The sequence below is a fragment of the Sapajus apella genome, unplaced genomic scaffold (genome assembly GCF_009761245.1).
Source record: "Sapajus apella isolate SASKATOON/1434 unplaced genomic scaffold, GSC_monkey_1.0 scaffold14, whole genome shotgun sequence".
Lineage (NCBI taxonomy): Eukaryota > Metazoa > Chordata > Mammalia > Primates > Cebidae > Sapajus > Sapajus apella.
In genome coordinates this window covers 19,149,320-19,168,947 of record NW_022436954.1, presented here as the reverse complement: position 1 = coordinate 19,168,947, position 19,628 = coordinate 19,149,320, and the positions used below count along the sequence as shown (strand labels likewise).

General features: G+C 42.4%; 1 protein-coding gene and 1 long non-coding RNA gene across 3 annotated transcripts in view; both read left to right on the top strand.

Moving 5' to 3' along the window:
- The window catches only part of EXT2 (exostosin glycosyltransferase 2), a 162,109-nt gene that overhangs the window by 21,804 nt on the left and 120,677 nt on the right, over nucleotides 1-19,628 (top strand). For both annotated transcript variants that reach the window (XM_032283534.1, XM_032283535.1), the window contains 3 exons: nucleotides 6,166-6,361; nucleotides 8,086-8,225; nucleotides 10,715-10,808. In XM_032283534.1, coding sequence (XP_032139425.1) covers nucleotides 6,166-6,361; nucleotides 8,086-8,225; nucleotides 10,715-10,808 — 430 coding nt within the window. The remainder of the gene's footprint in view (nucleotides 1-6,165; nucleotides 6,362-8,085; nucleotides 8,226-10,714; nucleotides 10,809-19,628) is intronic.
- On the top strand, nucleotides 2,250-6,154 carry LOC116555089. Its single transcript, XR_004270365.1, has 3 exons — nucleotides 2,250-2,260; nucleotides 3,983-3,988; nucleotides 5,129-6,154. It is a non-coding gene; the product is annotated as an uncharacterized LOC116555089 (long non-coding RNA).

Here is a 19,628-nt window from a genome sequence, read left to right as displayed (position 1 = left end):
GTGAGCCGAGATCGCGCCATTGCACTCCAGCCTGGGTACAGGCAATTCTCCTGCCTCAACCTCCTCAGTAGCTGGGATTACAGGCACGCGCCACCATGCCCAGCTAATGTTTTGTATTTTTAGTAGAGACGGGGTTTCACCATGTTGACCAGGATGGTCTCGATCTCTTGACCTCGTGATCCACCCGCCTCGGCCTCCCAAAGTGCTGGGATTACAGGCTTGAGCCACCGCGCCCGGCCTATATGATTTACATTTTAAGCGTTCTTCTCATCCCATTAGCCCACTAAATACAAACTTGGACGTTGAATATTTTTTTAGCAGTATTCGTCATTAAGTATGAGCAAAGCTATTCCCATACTAATTTTTTTGATTGTCATCAAAATGGAAATACACAAATAATTCTCATAGTGAATTCATGAACAGAAGGAACTGATATAATTCAGTGCCCTATTTTGAGGTGAGATTTTTATGAATTGAGAAAGGGTGATCTATATAGGTCCAGCTGGTACCCTTTGGGGCAGTACAAGTTTCTGTTATGTGCCTACAGTTTTAATTTGGCATATTTATGTAGCATGAGATAGAAATAACTAAGTGGAGAAAAGAGTTACTTCTCTGTTTGCTGCTTCTGTGAGCATTTACTTAAACTTAAATCAGTTGTGTGATTTAAAAGTTTGTATTCATTTCTTTTTCTCTTTTTTTTCCTCCTAAAGTTGTTCTGAAAATTATTTAATTCAATTCAGTTTAGTTCAGTTCACTTCAACTCAAACCTGAAGGCCCGTATTGGGCTAGATTGGTGGCTCTCCTCGGAAGAAAGGGAGGGATTTTGTCCCCCAGCGGACATTTGGCAATATGTAGACATTTTTGACTATCATGACTGTGCGGATGTGTGTTACAGGGTCCTGAAGACCACTTCCAGTTACTATGATTTGCCAGGAGGGCTCCATGACTCAGCATATAATTGCTCTAATGTCTGTGACTTATTGCAGAAGGACGCAAAGCACAGTCAGGAGAGGTAGAAGGCACATGGGGTGAATCTGGGGAAACCAGTCACAAGCTTCCAAGTGCTTTCTTCCAGTGGAGTGCACTGGATGTGCTCAGTCCCCTTAGCAGCAAGCTGTGACGACACTTGTGAAATGCTGTCAACCAAGGGAGCTCGTCAGAGACTTAGCACCCAGGGCCTTTCTTAGGAGCTGACTGCATAGGCTCTCTCTGCCTGGCACGTGCCAGACTTCCATGCTTTCCCGGAAGGAAAGCATATGTTCAGCATAAACCATGTTTGTCTGTGCAAACAGTTTGGACACAGTGAGCCACTCTTATCAGTTCCAGGGCTGATGGGAACCCTCTCAAAATCTAAGTTCCAGATGACACCAAAAGACCAAACTTGTAAGCAAGTCTTTCAAAGGACAGCACTCAGGCCTGCTATGTTAATTCTTTTCCGCATAAGGCAGAACAGCCCCCAAGAATTACTGAGTGCAAATGTCAGCAGCGCTGGGGTTGAGAAACCCTGGGTGAGGCAGAGTGTGACATGTGAGGACTGGTCTGTTAGGACTGCTCAGCTGCCTGAGGGCCTCGGTCTTACGTGTACTTTTCTTGAGACCACTTGAACCAAACTCTCTCTTTATTATTTAATCTCACTCATATAAACTAGCTCTCTTACATTGGTTTAGGACGCTTACTTCCCTTCAGATTTACTTCCGTGAAGAAAACTGAAAATAAAAGCTTTACTGAAAATAAAACAAAGGAGAAAACCCCTTCAAACAGTAAAAATCATTTTCAAATAACTAGTTTCAGAGATTTAGAAATACCAACATGATTAGTTTCAGAGATCTTATATTGGTGGTATTTTCCTAGTAATTTAGAGTCTCTAATTTTTACGTATAACTCAGCTGGAATATCTTTAGATCCTTTGAAAACGTGTCAGTTTCTAAAGTTCTGTGGTTCAATTACTCGATAGGAGTGTCCAGTTTATCTTCAGGGAAGCACTGAAAGGTAAGGCTGCATTGAGCATGAACCTTCCTCTGCTGGCTGATGGATGGATTTCTACAACTTGGCTTGGGTGTCCATTTCGGTGCCAGCTTGCAGTCTGGCCATCACTTGTGGTGTTAGCTTTTATAAAGAACATCTCCTACCGCCACCCCTCTCCACTCCTGAAAACGAAGACAAAAAAAATAAAAAAAGTAAAGACAGGTTCAGACTCATCACCCTTCCAGGGACTTGGGAGAAAGCAGGATGGGCCACCTCATGGCAGCATTTTGGATTTGTTGATCCCTGTGAGAGTTGCTGTTTAAGGGAATTCCCACATCTCTTGTGGGCTATACAGAATAGTGAGAGCTTTGCTTTTATTTTTGTTTTAAATCTCTGTCAGTATTTGTTCAATGGGAAGCGGATGATTGTTGCTATTGATAGCTGCTTCTCACAGCTGTGTTGGCCTCAGCTGGAATTCTTGTCATTTTCCTTCTGAAAGGAACTAACTTGGGAGTTTACAACTGTTACTATTGAGGGAGACTGAAAGTTCTCAGCATGGTTTTGCTTAAACTTAGATATCAGCGCTGCTGGGAGGAGACATGAAAGCCATAGCTAGTAATTTTAGTCTTTAAAAGAAAAACAAATCCACCTTAAAATTTAGTTTGCTTAAAACTAAAATGGGCATACTCCAACCATCTGCTAGGTCAGGAACAGCCAGCATGCAAGCAGGGGACACATTTTTAGACTTGTTCACATCTGCACATTTATATTGAAAATGGAGTAGCAGTAGATTGGGGATCCAGTGATCCTGGTAACTGAATGTCTAAATCAGAACTTTATTTCTTATCAGTGTAATCTAACCCAGAGCCTTTCTTACTTAAGAGTCTCTTTGAGCACCACACGTCAACATCTGTATTTATTTCTATATCTGTGCAGATAGATGTCTATCTATTTATGCATATTGAAAACCATGCATTCATCTAAGTATCTCCAGTTCCTTCCAGCACTGCAGGGGCATTCTGGTTCTCTCTTTCCATATTTGTAACTCCCTTCTCCAACTCCTAGAAATCTGGCTCCCATTATCCTCAATATCTTTACTTATTTAATCAACCATCTTATACTAATCAAACTTCTGTTGCCCCCTTTCCCCCATATTGCACAGAGGCCTTCCCCACCCCTCCTCATCCCTGCTCAGACTCTGACTCCCCACATTGTGATGCCACTGCTGTTGCCCTGCACCCTCCCAGCACAGATGCCCTCCTCATACTTCTTGGGTTCTAGCGCTGAGGTGATGCTACCATTACCATCATTCTACCCACAACATGTGTACCCTTCTCTGCTTGCCCAGGCTCTAACACTCTCCTCTGGGCTGCCCAGATGACCTCCTAACCTCACTTGGTCTCCATCATCCCCATTACCCTTCCCCCAGCACAGAAGCCTTCCTTTCCTTTCTGGGGCTCTGATACCCTGCGCCAGGCTACCTTACTATTCTTCTCTTAAGCAGAAGCTCCCACCCCACCAGGGCTTGAACATTCCACATGTGCCGTCTCCTTCCCACCCCACCGTGCAGAAATACCCTCTGGGACTCCAATACTCTGTGTACTTCTGCCTGGACATCCTCTTCACCCTTCTTGGATGCCCACCTGTTTATTCTTTTAATGGAGAGGGTAGAACACTAGTTTTGTGCTATCAGCTCTACTTAAAGAGAAAGGCTCCAGAAACATCCATGAGATCCATCAGAAAACCAAGGCCTTATAGTTTAGAAAGACCTTTAGAAACCATTTAGCTCTTAACTCGAAGCATGACTTTTCACTGTAACTTTTTAATGAAAAGGTTTCTGATTTATATTGAAAAATCCCCACCTCACAAAAGTCCATTTCATTTCAAATAGTTTTAATTATTAAGGAAGTTTCCCTGCTTGCCTTGTGGGTTTCACTGTAAATTATCCTCTTGTTTAAACAGGTAAGTTTGATTGCAGAAATATTTTGAGCAGAGATGGTGTTTACTTTGAGATGAGCTGTGGGTACTCCCTGTATCTGATCTCGCCATCACGAAGTCATCCTCAGAAAATTAATACTTTTACAAAGGAAAAATTATTGAGGCTCAGGTCTGAGCGTAGAGCTCAAAAGCCTGTTTCAGTGTCTAGAAAGAATATTGTTGGCTGTAAATGTTCAACATATTGCTCAATAAATTGTGATTTAGGAGGAAATTGGCCAGGAAAAAGGAAGGAGTCTATACAGCTGATCCAAACCATCTCCCTGCTGGGTTGCTGCTGTATATCCTTATCTCTACTGACGCTCACCCTGGCCTCTGGCTCTCACCTACTTCGTGGAGCAGCTCCATTAAGTAGAACCTTCCACAGTAAGGACATGGTCTAAATTTGTGCTGTCAGGCAGCCCCCAGCCACATGCTGCTATTGAGCACTGGAAATGGGCCTAGTGTGACTGATGAACTAAACTTTTTATTTTATTTACTTTTAATTAGTTTAATTTAAATGGCCTCAGGTGGCTAATTGCTATTGGACAGTGAGGTTTAGGGAGTCTGCTGGTTCCTTTTTTTCTTAATTGTGATATGGGAAATGCCTTTTGCTCTTAGTTTGGCTGAATAAAGAATCCATCCTGAGGTAAAGGCAGTCTGGCTGTGGGATAGGTTGCTCTTTTCTCTGGGGTTTATTTGGCTAGTCTAGCTGACTAGGCAGGTGTTCACCTTCACTCATTGCTTTATGATTTAAACCTGAAGCTTAATCCTCTGTAAAAGATGACCTTCTCAGTTAGAGAATAATTACTGAATGAGATGCTCCCCAGCTAGAACTTCCAAACAAGTCTGAGAAACTAAGGAAAAGTAACAATTACCATTCCTTTCTCTTCAAATCCAAAAAGAAAAATAAAAGATAGATGGGTTCACAAAGTCTAGGTTGCATGGTGGTGTTGCCTGTGAGAGACACAGCCCTAGTGTTTTCCCTGGCCTGTACCAGTGTGAGCTGGATTTCAGTGCGTGCTGCTTCTAGGGCTGCTGAGTGTTTGATTTCTTCCTGGAACGTGCTTTCTGTGATTCTTCTCTTTGATGCTGATTCCCTGTGGTCCCTCGGCCTAAACAGATTGAGTATCCCTTATTCAAAATGCTCAGGACCAGAAGTGTTTTTGACTCCTAATTTTTTTTTCAGATTTTGGAATATTTGCATTATACTCTTGGTTGAGCATTCAAAATCCAGAAATCTAAAATGTTGCAATGAGCATTTCTTTTGAGCGTTATGTTGGCATCCAGAAAGCTTTGGATTTTGGAGCATTTAGGATTTCAGATTTTCAGATTTGATATGCTCAACTTGTATAGGCTGTATGTTCTGTACCCTCTCTGTCTTGTGGGAGTCTTGTCTTCCAGGAGGGAATTACTTCCCATCTGGTCTCTCCAAAATCTTCCCCTTGACTTCAGGCTTACTAACTTTGTGTTCCCATTTCTGTCTCGTGTGGAGATCTGCATGGCACTAGACCCTTGGAGATCTTTCCTCCCTCTGTTTTCTTTTACACATCCTTGCCTTCCAGATATTAAGACTGGAGATTCCATGCCTTGATGAAGAAGATAGTTTTTTCTACTTAATGTTTTCAACTACCAATTCGATCTCCCTGCTGTTTATGTGGCCCTGGCGATGGGGACTTTCCCTGGAGCCTCTCCATTGCACAGGATGCTGTTCAACACCAGGAGCAGCCCTTTCCAGAGCCTTTGGTCACATGCCGGTGCTTCCCGTTGAGCTTCCCTCTTTCCCCATTTGAAGAATGCAGCCAGCTTCCAGTTCCTTTCAGGCTAGGGACCCAGATAGAACTAAGTGAACATTTTGATGTTCCTTCCAAATAATCAGTTAGTTTTCTCTTTCTACACACATACACACACGCACACACACATTTATAGCATGCACTCTCAGCTTAGCATATTATAAGCATTTCCTCACACTATTAAGAACTGTTCCCAAATAAGATTTGTTATGATTACCTAATATTTCAGTGTGTGAATGAATCATATCTTACTTTCTCACAGTATATCATATTTTAAATATTTACTAATGCTACAGAGGATAATTTTTAAAAACCAGTGGATGTCAGGACTGGTAAGGAAATGCTTACTGCCATAAGTTTAATATCAAAGTTTGTCTTACCTTGACCAACATACCAGCTGCAATGTTCTGATCATTTTTTTTTTCCCTTGTAGTCCACGGCGATACTTCCTCCTGTCGTCTCAGGTGGGTCTGCATCCTGAGTACAGAGAGGACGTAGAAGCCCTCCAGGTCAAACACGGAGAGTCAGTGTTAGTACTCGACAAGTGCACCAACCTCTCAGAGGGCGTCCTTTCTGTTCGTAAGCGCTGCCACAAGCACCAGGTCTTCGATTACCCACAGGTGCTACAGGTGAGTGTCACTCATTACCTCCCACAAGACTCAGTAGAGGTTGCTTTTGTGGGTTAAAATTGAGCCCAACAAACCCGAGTTGTTTTCTATATGCAACTAAAATTACCCTAGGGGAAGAAAACGTAGCATTGCTCTTTACTGGACATGTAGACCTTCAGGTACTTGGAATGTCTGATGCATTGGTGTCTGTAAAGCTGCTTGGCCTATGAGAGTTCATACTCCTTTCAGATATTCATTATACTTTTAAAAACACAAATCTGAGGGATTTGCAGAGAAGCCACATGGACAAAGCAGGCAAATATATCTTGCTTTTACCCCTGTATTCATAAGGCATTCCAGAGAAATTTTCTTCCTTAAGGTGGCAACTTGCATCCCTTGACCATACTGGCCTACAGAGTCACAGTGAACTTTCCCCTGGGAGTGTAGGGGTTTTGGGGTTGTTTTTATCATTTTGGTATTTGGTGTTCTTGCCACTTTTATATTTGACATTCCAAGGGTATGGGGGCTAGGGAATGAGAAATTGAGCTTTGTTCACTTAAATAGTTAAAATGGACACAGGTTAGTTTAAGGAGAAACATCACGGAGCTAGTGTGATTTTTTTTGTTTTTGTTTTTTAATCTCCAGAGAGCTTGTCCATACTGGGATCGTAAAAATACTTTCAAAAAGTGCTGCACTCCCTCTGGAATGTCTGGCTGATAACAGTGGTGATGTGGGCAGAAGTATTTATAGTAACCTTTGTCTAGACGGGAAAAATGGTTATCAGCACGTGCATCCACATCTGGATGCTGACTCTCGAGGTCAGGGGAGCTTTCCACCTGTACCTCTGGGCACCATGATGGCTTCGCTTCCTCTATTCCTGCTGCTTTTCTCATTTATCTCCAGAGGTGCTTGAAATGTCGAATTCTTTTATAGCTTTTTCTCATTTTTCCTTTTCTCTAGCTTTAAAGATTCGTTTTTAAAAAAAATCTTTTCTTCCCCCTTCTTAAGAGGCGAAAACTGGGAGAAGCAGAGTGGTAGGTGGTTAGGATCTCCGTATTTCGGGTCACCTACTGCAGCTGTTTTTTCTGTGGTGCATCTCTCCTTTTCCCAAGTATTCCCCACACGGAGGGAGTTTGAGGGAGTGAATGAGGAAGAAATTTTTCATTAGATATATTTTTTTCTATCTAGAACATATCAGTCTTAAAATCTTTTCAAAGGCATTGAATTCATGAAATGAATATCTTCTATATAAAAAGTACACTGTTAGATGCCCTGGGGGGTAGAAAGATGAAAAGAGATTTGATACCTTCCCTTTAGGGGGTCTTCTAGAGAGCCTGAAATTCCCAGACAAAATAATTCCATTACAAGGTAGGCTGAGGTGGGTACTGTGAGCGATGTCAGACAGTGTGCCATGGTGTGTTTACATAGTATACTAGGGCCTAAAGAGACCCATCTGCAGGAAGTCACATTGTTCACTGTCTAGGGGAAGACTTTGACATTGACTTTGAACATTTCCAGAATGTCAACGGTGTACTGAAGAATAGAAATATTAATATAAAACATTGTAACCATTGAAACTGTTCAAGTTTTACAGGTGTGAGCTGTTGTGTTTTGACATTTTTGTGTCAAGATGCCTCAGTGTTGCTTGGCATCAACTCTTGTAGGAACTTTGTGGTCTATGGGGATCAAAGTCAGTGGATCAACAAAAGTAGTTTGTAATCTCCTACCTCTTTGTGTTCCTGCAGGAGGCTACTTTCTGTGTAGTCCTTCGTGGAGCTCGGCTGGGCCAGGCAGTATTGAGTGATGTGTTACAAGCTGGCTGTGTCCCAGTTGTCATTGCAGACTCCTATATTTTGCCTTTCTCTGAAGTTCTTGACTGGAAGAGGTGGGTAGTACTTTCTAATAAACTCTACACTAGCAGTTCTGTGTGTATGACAAGTAAAAAGTCCCTGAGGTTATTGTAATGTATACCCTGGTTCAAGAACTACTACTTCAGATAGTTTTTCTCTATTTTCCATCAGGAGAGTTAGTACATTGGCCTAGAGCAGTTCACAAACTGAGGCCAGCTTGCAGGCTGGCTGTTTTTGTAAGTCAAGTTTTATTGAAACACAACATGTCCCTTCCTTTATGTATAGTCTGGCTGTTGTTGTGTCATATTGGCAGAGTTAAGTAATTGCAACAGAAATCAGATGACATACAAGGCTTAAAATGTCACTATCTGGCCTTTTGTCACGGGGGTCTCCAACTGCTGGGCTGTGGCCTGTTTGGAGCTTGGCTGCACAGCAGAAGGTGTCTAGCGGGCTAGCGAGCATTACCACCTGAGCTTCGCCTCCTGTCAGATCAGTGGTGGCATTAAATTATCATAGGAGCCTGGACCCTACTGTGAACTGTGCATACGAGGGATCTAGGTTGCGCATTCCTTATGAGACTCTAACTAATGCCTGATGAGGTGGAACAGTTTCATCCCCAAACCATTCCCTGCCAAACCCAGTCTGTGGAAAAATTGTCTCCATGAAACTGGTCCCTGGTGCCAAGAAGGTTGGGGACTGCTGCTTTTCAGAAAATGGTTACCAACTGCTAGCCTAGGCCAGTGTTCAACTCTGACTGCAGAGTAGACTCACCTGGAGAGCTTAAAAAAAAATGCCTTGCCTAATTCTTGGGGATTCTGAACGTTAAAGCTCCCAGGCAATTCTGATTTGTAGTCACAGTTGAGAACCAGGGGTTTAGAGTCTCTGTCAAATATAGCTGGTGGTGGAGAAGCCTCCATGTAGATGAAAGCGTAGAGGCAGTCCCAGTGTACAGACGGACCCAATTCCATTCTACTGGGTGTTTGCAATTTATATTGTAATAAACAGAATAGCCCTCTATTCTCATGCTTTGTTTTCCCAATATTTTGAAGGTTGAAGGTTGTTGAAAATTAATTCCATTCATATCTATCTCTCAGTCCTTTCCTTGCCTCAAATGCTTACTGGTTTTTTTTCCTCTCTCAACTTTTTTGATATTTCTGTCTAAATCTGATCACCACAGATATTTGAACAACTTGAATAGCTCTAATTCATTCATCCATCTATCCATCCACCCACCCACCCATCCATCCATCTATCCATCCACCCATCCATCCATCCACCCATCTACCCACCCATCCACCCATCTACCCACCCATCCATCCATCCATCCCTTCATCTCATATTGATTGGCAAGCCTCCTGTGAATAACATAGAGCCTCTCTTTTCAAGGAGGCTAGAATCTAGTGAGAGAAGACAAACCGATGATAATGTTTTGTGGTAAATGTCATAACAGATGTATGCACAGCCTAGTTGGCAGAAGTGAGGTTTAGAGTTTAATCATTAATTTATACAAATGTAATTACAAACTGCTAAATGTCATGAAGGAAAAGTGATTGTCGAGTCCTCTCTTTCTCTTACCCACCACATCTAATCTGTTAGCAAACCCTGTCGGCTCTACCCTCTCAGCCCTGTCATCCAGTCCTCCCTCATTGCATCCCTTGCCTGGCTTTCGCAGTGTTCTCCAGCTATCTCTCTGCTCCTGTTCTTGCCTTCCTATAGTTTATTCTCACCCTTTCGATGGAATGGTCCTGTTGGAACATGATCAGATTATATCATGCTTTTGCCCAAAACCCTCTAATGGCTTTCCATCTCAGAAAAAAGGCACACGTCTTTCAGTGGCCTACAAGGTCCTGTACTCTTTGCTGTGACTCCGTTCTTCTTTCCTGGTGCTATTCTCTGTCTTAGTTACTTTTCTCCAGCCACAGTGGCCTTTTTGCTGTTCCTGGCACTTGCCCACCATGCTACTTCTTCAGGGCTGTTTGCTTGTTTAGAGTTTTCCTGGAATGCTTTTCCTGCAGGCATTCTGCTGGTCTGCTTACTCTCTTGTCTGCCTTGACTAATTAATTCACTGTTGGGTGTGCACATAATAGGGCTTCCATAAATATATGCCAGATAAGTGAATAGATTTGAATAGATAGCCAAAGGAGAAAAGTACTTGTTAATTTAGAAGGGAATAAAGAAGCATGTACCAGGTGGGTGGGATTTTACATGCAAAGACTCTGTGGTAGGGCAGAGCATGGTGTGTTCAAGTGACTGGAAGAACACCCGTGTGGCTAGAACGCACTAGTGGAGTGAGGCAGGATGAAAGGAGTAGGGAGTGCGAGGTAGAAAACAATGGAGCTGGTAAAGAACTCCTTTCAGAAGCCAATGAGAAAGGGAGGAGAAAGAGAATCCTTACTGGAAGGGGTGTGGGGCTGAAGGAGGTTTGGAGTCTTCTTTCTGCTTGTGAGAATGAAACAAGACTGTGTGTAGAAATGCTTTCTGTGAAGGGCTGTGTGTATGTAAACTGTTTTGCTGTTGTCTCCAGAGCATCTGTGGTTGTACCAGAAGAAAAGATGTCAGATGTGTACAGTATTTTGCAGAGCATCCCCCAAAGACAGATTGAAGAAATGCAGAGACAGGTAAGAGGCCAAGTCCAAGCAGCCCTCCTGGGGAGGTGACGTGGGTGGTACTGAAATGGTGGCCTTGGCTGTTTGGATACAGAGGGACAGGCACTCAGTGCCTGAGCGGGGCTCACTTCCCCCACTAGATCAACTAACCAAACTTAAAACGATAGGAAATTCATGTTAGGTGAGTTGTGTCAAATAAGGTTTGAAATAATAACTCTCAGAGAATTCTGCAGAGGTAAGCCTACTACAGTTTTAAGGTCTTACTATAGCAGATGCAAAGCTGAAGCTCTTTGGAGGTTTGTAGTTACAGCAGGTGATAGTCGTAGTGACTAAGACAGCCATGGAGGCCAGACCATTTCAGGGCAATACTTCTGTGTAGTTATTGACCATGAGACTATTGCTGCAGAAACTAGCCTAGGTTCCCAGTTCAGACAACCTTTGTAATTAGGGGATCCTCCCTTCTCTTCTGGAACATTTGCCATTTTCCTGCCTCTCTTTCCAAATTTCTCTTCTGCCTTCTGACGCCCCCATTCCCTGGGCTGCTCTCTGATTGTTTAACACTCCGCTGGGTGTCCCGCTTAGTCCTGCTTTCCTTTCTTTCTCCCAAAGGACAGTCAACTGGGTTTAAATACCAAGCAAGGTGAAAAAGTTGAGAAGACTATGCCCAAAAATTTTAATGGACTTTTAAAAAGGTTTAATCTTTGTCAAAGATCACCTGTGTGGGAGATGAGCAGGCAAAGAGGCTTGGCGGATTCTCCGCATTAAGTGGGTAACTGTCCAATGCAACCCCCTGCTGTCAGTTCACATGCCCACCCTCAGGCAGAGAGCCTGCATTTGGCCTTGTCCTAGGAATCAGCCATAGGCTTCTGTCTGGATGCAGGCAGTGCAGCTGTCTGGTTGTGTGGGAAGGGGATCTGGAGTTCTAACTGTTTTTTAAAGTTTCACTCTGCCCTCATGCTTGAACCTCACTCTTTTGGGCAGTGTGACTCAAGTTTTTCTCAGCTGATTTAGGATGCAGCTCCCTTGAGCCTATAGCATCAGTTAGCACTTCTTCCTCTACTTTTCAGCTTCCACATGTTGATGCTGTTATCATGTCTCTCATTCTCTTTATCTTAGGGTATGCATACCTTAATTTAGGAAATTCCCCTTGTTATTTTAGGGTTTTAGGAGAGAGTGAAATTAGTGGATGTGTGCAGCCCACCCTCTTTATTATGACAGGGAACTTCTTATCAGACACAGATCAAGTCTGTAGGTTCTTGCCTCAGATTGCTTGGCTTGGGTGTCAGCTCTGTGGGTTGCAAACTCTGTGCCCTTCATTAAGGATCTGCCTTCTCTGAGCTCAGTGACCTCATCTGTACAACATTTTGGTATCCTGGTTTGACTAGAAGTCACAGGTCAGTTTTAGCTTCCCTGCAGTTTCTTTATAACATCCTCATGTTTGTTTTAAGTTTCTGGGTTTCCCGGTTGTTATTTAACTGCTGATTTCATCTGAGTTTTTGTGACTCAGAAAATCAGTCCAGAGATCTCTAGATTTTTTTATCTAAACCTGTGGTTCCTAAAACTTGTATAGAAGAAAATGCTCCTTGAGGAGTCATAGTGTTTGTGTACTTTGTGTTACCTTTTTTTCCTCCCTGAGACAGAGTCTCACTCTGTAGCCCAGGCTGGAGTGCAGTGTCATGATCTCGGCTCACTGCAACCTCTGCCACCAGAATTCGAGCAATTCTCCTGCCTCAGCCTCCCAAGTAGCTGGCATGCGCCACCATGCCTAGCTAATTTTTGTACGTTTAGTAGAGACAGGATTTCACCATTTTGGCCAGGCTGGTAGAACTCCTGACTCCAAGTGATCCGCCCACCTTGGCCTCCCAAAATGCTGGGATTATAGGCGTGAGCTACCATACCTGGCCTGCTTTGTGTTACTTTTCATGGCAACTTGATGTACTAATAAAACTAAATATAGAATTATATGCTAAAGCAGAGACCATTTTATACTAGAATCTAGTCTACAAAGGTTAAGAAAACACTGGGGTTAAATGAGCAAATTCTATCTAGTCACCTTCTCCACCCCCCGCCCTGACGCTGGGAAAGAGAATCATTTGGTTTTTGGAGCAGCGTCTACTGCCAGCTCATGGACTACTGTTGCCTGTGGGAGTGTGGTGTGGGAACTGCAGGTCTGAGATAAGCTTGGTCATTTTCAGTGGTGGCTCAGAATCGTGGAACAGTTGAGATGGAATGAATGCCAGTCATTTAAAACAGTGTACTTTTGAGTTATTTGGGTTTGAAGAGACACACAGTCAAAAGACTTGGGTTTGATCCCTGCCTCTGTCCCTTTGAATTGCATGACCATGATAGGTCCCCAGAGCTCCCTAGGCTTCCATTTCCTCATTTATGAAATGAAGGGGTTGGCTAAATCATCTGTCATGTTCCATGTGGCTGTTAAAAAACTCTATGAAATGCTTGTCTCTACCAAGAATATTACTCTCCTTGACGACATTAATAATTGAGTGGTCATCTCCTCTCCCTTTGAACAGCTCTAGTCACAAGAGTCACTTGCCTCCCCTGGTGGTGAGCAGTCCACTATGCCAGCTTACAAAAGAAAGGTGGACTTGGCACTTTCCTGGCCCCCTTTCTAACTCTTTTCTGCTTTCTGATGGCCTCTTTCCCTGTGCTGCTTTCAGACTGTCTAAAGCTCTCTGCTGCGGCGCCTCACGAGTCCCACTCCCCTTTCTCTGAGTGATTCATATTCCCAAAATGACCGCTTTTCTTCTCCCAGCCTCAGATTTCTAGAGTGGGCTGATCTCAAGTAGGTGAGAGATTATCTGGTTAAAGTGATTTCCAGCTAGGTATAAAGGATGACTAGGTTTGTTCAACTACTACTGGATTCCAGTAGCACCCCTCCCTCAGTTGTGATTACCAAAAATGCCTCTAGACATTGCTTACCAATTGTCCCCTTTGGGATTGGGGGTGGAGAAAAGGCAAAATTGCTTGGGTTGAGAACCACTGTTCTCTATAGATAGTTAAATGTCTCATCTCTCTAAAATTAGAGTTCTTTGGTTCTATAACAAAATATACTCTTTCGAAGATATTCTTGTCATTTTGCTTTCTGTTTACTTTCTATCGATTTAACCTGACCTTGGCAGGGGTAACTAAAAAAAAAAAAAAAAGGTAAAACACCTGATTCTGCAAAGTTCCTATACCTTAGTGAATTCTCTTTAGGAAGGTCAGATGTGGGTCTTTTTGCAAGACAGGCATCCACTTTTAGGGGAAAGCCTATTGTATCAGTAGCTGATACCTTAGAGCCTCTAGATGATGTGTCAAAATGAACTGAGAGTGAGGAACAGAGGGTCTGATTTGCTTGCCAAGAAACTCCCAACTAGCTTAATGGAGCTGCATTGGACAGTTATAGCCAGCAGAGGTCTCCATCCACTTTTAATTAACTCGTTTTCCCTCTGAGTATTTAAATCTTTCCAAGAAATCCTAAATGCCGTGAGCCACTCTGATGCTTCACACTGACATCTTCCTGATAGCTGCTCTCTAGAGACCTTTCTTTCAGATGAAGAAGAAATAGTGCTTGGCACAGGATTTAAGTCTCCCTAGATGTGATAGAGCTGAAGTTTCTGATTTGGCCCCAGAAATGTGGGGGTAGGAGCTTGGTGAGGAAGGTATTGGAGCAACATTTTGCAGTTTAGAATTTAGAATCAGAAAGGCTACAATCTGACAGATGTCTGCAGTGGTGAAAGTCCTTGTTGTGACTTGGGAATTTGTGTGTACCAAGGGAGAAAGTCATTCTGCCTGACAAGGAAAGGAAATTAAATTCCCCTCTCGACCTTAGATGTGATAGCAGCAGCCAAAAAGTTAACTATAAGGCTAGAGCCTAATGTAAGTAACAGCTATCGTTAGACTAAGACTTTTGAGGAAAAGTACAACCTGTGTCTCTGGTATCTATTCCTGAGGCCACCAATGAGTGGTGCTGCCACACGTGGCATTGGACAGGCTACCGGGGGCTTATGGGGCTTTTAGTGGGAAAGTTAAAAAACAGCTTCTTAAGTTAGTAGAAGATAGTAGTTGTAACAATATAAAGCTGACTTATCAGTTGGCCTTTTATTGTTCTATGAGCTAACAATTAACTAGTTAGTTAATTTATTGAATCCCTAATTTTTTTTTCAGGGAGAGATTATAGGAGATAATAAAAAATCTGTGATCCCCATTCACAAATGGCTAATAGTAGTGTTGGGGATACATAGGTATAAGCATAAAGAAAGTTGAGAAGAGGATGTCAGTTTTTCTGTGTACATTAGGGGTCTGAAATAGAAGAGAGAAAATTGGGGCTAAAGTTGTCAGGATGGATTTATTGGAGCTGTACAATTTGAGGTAGGCCTTGAGATGGGAGTTCCATCAGCTGTCTGTCTTATGTTGGAAGGCAGGCAAAAGTATGCAGCTAAATATTTTTCTGTAGTCAAATGAAACATTCATATCCCCAGTCTCCCCTGAATCACAAAGAAAAAGTACACAAGCTAGGGTCTTAGAAGGCTGGATAGACACTAGACTGTATCGTTAGAAATGTTTGTGTGGATAGGGAGGAAGGTGTAAATGGATCCCCAGTTTATCTGTTGAGTAGAATTTCCAAACATTCTTTTATTGGTCAGTGGCTCCACCAGCAGTGACCTCTAACCTCAGCCACACTAGGAGGTGGAAGTCAGGAGCCTGCCTTGCCTTTGAACCCTTCTTTGTACTCAATTGACTAGAAGCCTTTGAGGTGGCAGAAACATTCAGCATCTTCTTTTCTCTCTAGCCTTTAATACTTGGGATACATTCAAATACCAGTTTCTTTTCAGCTTGTTACATGGATCCATCTCAATGTGCCTTCATATTTTTCTATTAAGCATAACCAAATATTGGTGCTGCAGAGAAGCACTGAAGATGTAGTGGGGCTGATTAGGAAAAAGACAAAACACTCTCATTTAAGAAAATAAAACCTCTGGACTATAGTTGGGCCTAGTTCTGATCAAGAAGAGAGTAGAAGAGGCCACAGACAGTTAATATGTGTGCATACACTGAAGTTCATGTGCTTTCTAGGAAAGCCCTCTGAGGGCCTCTTATTTTATCCTGCTTGCATACAATTTCAACACATTGAATTATTTGGTTTCCATAGCCATAGTAGTTTGGAAGCCACCGATTTAAAGTGAAGAAAGACTACTAACAGTGAAAGTATCTGAGATGGGTTATCGGCCAATCTGGTATGAAAAAAAGAAGATGGGAACTCTTTTTTTTTTGTTTTTGTTTTTTTTTTTGGAGGTGAGAGTCTTGCTGTGCCACCCAGGCTGGAGTGCAGTGGCGCGATCTTGACTCCCTGCAACCTCTGCCACCTGGGTTCAAGTGATTCTCATGCCTCAGCCTCCTAAGAAGCTGGGATTACAGGCCCGCGCCACCATGCCCAGCTAATTTTTGTATTTTTAGTAGAGATGGGATTTTGCTGTGTTGGCCAGGCTGGTTGTAAACTCCTGGCCTCAAGTAATCAGCCCTCCTCGGCCTCCCAAAGCGCTGGGATTACAGGCGTGAGCCACTTTGTTGTCTGGAAAAGCTATTTTTAATAAAAAAGAATTCTCAGCATATTGAATGTAAGGACAGACAGCTTTGCAGGTTTCACTATATCTTGGGTGTGTCATTGTAAGGTGGATGAATTCCTCAATTCAGAGAAGTACATCTTTATTTTTCATATTTTAAATTCCTGGCATCCAAATAAGTATTATCATCAATCTCAACATCAAATGTAGTTTTTGTTTCTTCCCACCAAACTGTTATTAATGAGGCATCTTAAAATTGAGGAAATACAGGAATTACTATTCATGTTAATGCCCCTGAATCTTTAAGCTAAGGTTTCATTTTGTTTAGCTTATATATTTTTAAGACGTTGGATCTTGCATAATATGTTTTATAAAGTTTTTTGTTTAAAATGTTTGTTTTTATTTTTAAACAGAGTTTGTTATTTGCTTAAAGGCATAAACCCTCAGATGTCTAGAAACCTTAGCAACCCAGACTGATGTATTATCTGAGGGTTCCCTGTGCTGCCGGCCGGTCTGTTATGTCCATGACAGTTATATAGCTGTCTGTGTCCATTTCTCCCTCATTTCCCACCCCCAGCATACACCAGTTTACAAAGCAGACTCAACAGAGTAGTAAGCTAGGCCATTAGAAGAGTAGTCTGAATTTTTTTATGTGAAGAAACTGAGGATAAAGAGATATAAAGTAATCCTCCCAAGACCACACAGAATGTTGGGGACAGACAAGCAGCACACTCTGTTCTGCTGCCTACAACTTTGTTCAAACCACAGAGCTGTGTGGCCTGGATTGAGAGTAAAAATCAGGATGAGCTTCCCAACCATTCAAGCTAAGTGCTTATGGAATAGTCTTCCCTGAAAAAGTGGTTGTTTGAGACGTTTAGGACTGGACACATCCCTGGAAATATATTATGAGGAACGTGGAAAAAGTTTCACTCTAATTTCCAATATCAGTATTGTAATGTAATGTAATGTCTGCTGTTCTTATCCACCGTGCACCTCCACTGTGAAATTGAGGATTTTAAAAAATATATATAAACTGGCTCTTGGGTCTTTAAAAAAAATGCCAAGTGTTCCCTGCTTCTCCTCCTCCCCTCTCCAGTCCTGACATGCCGCTCCAGGCTGTGTTTCTCAGTCTCTGCTTTTGTACTTGCTCTTAAACAGCTACTGGCTGCCTCCCTTAAACAGAGCACATGGGCCTGATCCCTGGAGTTCTTCCTGTGAAATAGGCAACCATGGTTCTGATACAAACGGAGGCTCTTTGGCCAGTGGGAGGGCCTTGGTGACAGGTATCATCAATTTGTGGGATATTTTAAATGTCACAATTTTGTTTTCAGTAGCACTCTATATTCTGTTTGAGCGTTCCTATGTATGTATATCCCTACTGTGAAGGAAAGCGGTCAATGTATGTTGTTTGAAACAGGATAAAATAAGGCCTCATTTAATTGGAATGCTTAAGGAAGACCATTTTTATGTGTTTAACGGTTTTTTTCCAACTTTGGTATTAAGAACCTTGTTGGAAAAAGACTTTTACCAAGTATCTGATGGGAAGCCAAGAAAAGCATTTTAATAGAACTGTCTCAGATTTACAGTGCACTAGGGCCTGTAAATAAATTTTCCTGTCTTTAAGGTTTGGACTGATTTGCAGTTGTTTTGTATAGCTTCTGAGATCTAAATCTGCACAGTCCAGATGGAGAGACCATAAAGCTACCTTCCTTGGCAGCCTTGGTCTGTCTTGTCTGTGGGCAAATACGATTGAGTAGTATGTGGATCTTAGTCTGATTAGGTCACTCGTCTTACTGTGATACCAGTTTTAATTGGTTTGGTAACTTTTCCAAGAGCAGCTCACCTAAGCATGCTTTAAATTTAGGAGGATTAGTGTTCTTAATTTCATAATGCAAATCAGTTAAATAAATATGGATTAAGGACTTGCTTTGTTCCTACTATTGAATTGGCATATTGAGGGAGATTTTAAAGAGGGTGGGCATAGATCCTGTCTTTAAGAAAGACCCTCAGGTTGCTGGAAAGAGAACTTTCAGTAATACGTGAATTATAAGGCCAGGAGTGCTGTGTATTCAGTTATGCTAAGGAGAGTAAGGAATGACCTCAAGATCAGAGTGGATCAGAAGGTAAAAGGAATCTTCATTCCTGGGTAGCCTCACATAGGGAGGGTGAGCCTCAGGGCACCGACTTCCACCAGGAGGTTCTGCAGAAAGACTGGTAGGTAAGAGGAACATCCTGTGGCACAGGCGCGGGAGGCAGGGGAGAGCTTTGAATACCAGCAACAAAGAACTTGGTTGAGAACTGAAGGGAAGGAGGGTAACCAACAAGCGGAGGGTAATGAAAAGATTTGTGAGGCAAGGAGAAAGCAGTGAGTATAATTGAAGAGATTTAGGAAAGAAAGAAAAGAGCTGGAAGGGACCTTAGAAATTATTCAACCCACTCCTTGTATTTTACAAATGACAAGTGAGCCCTAGAGTTGGAGTAATCTTAGACTGAATTGTTAGGCCCAGCCCCCAGCTGGAACCTAGGTCTCCTGACTCCCCGTGTGGGGATTTTTTTTTTTTTTTTTGCATGGTGTACTGCAGTATTTTCCCAACTGAAAATAATGATTCGTTAGTAGATCATGAAGTCAATTCAGTGAGTCATAACTGGCATTTTTTTTTTTTCAATGAAATATAATAGGAAACTGTTAGAGAGCTTTACACATAGTAGGGGTAAATATTTCCTGTAGCTTTGGTTCCAGTAGTGAGTTGTTGCATAAAATGTATTTGTGTGTTTCTTACTGTGGGTCCCAGTACAGAAAGTTTGAAAAATGTTGGTACTGGAAAGCCCCGTGGGCCTGTGAGTTGGAGAGACCTGAATTTGAATCCTGCTCTGCTGGGTGTGTACCAGTTTTGTAGCGTCTGTTTTCTCATCTATAACCTAGAGCTAATAATAGTATGGAGTAGTTGTGTTGATTAAATGAGATCATTGACTCAAAGCATGTAGTTTCTGCACCCCCTGCCCTTGCTCCATGCTGGCAGTCATTTGGTAGAGCTCTTTCTGGGTCAGCATTTGAGTATTAGAAGGAGGCTCCAAGGTATGCAGAGTGGTCTTAAAGAACCACAGTAAGTTATAAGTATGGATGTGTTATGCATTTGCTTCTGGGCTTGGAAATTTAAAAGAGAATTTATTCCTGTGGGTTCTGGTGTACATTTTACATCTTAGCATGGAAGGAGGTTCACTTCTCTGTGTGTGTGTGTGTGTGTGTGTGTGTGTGTGTGTGTGTGTGTGT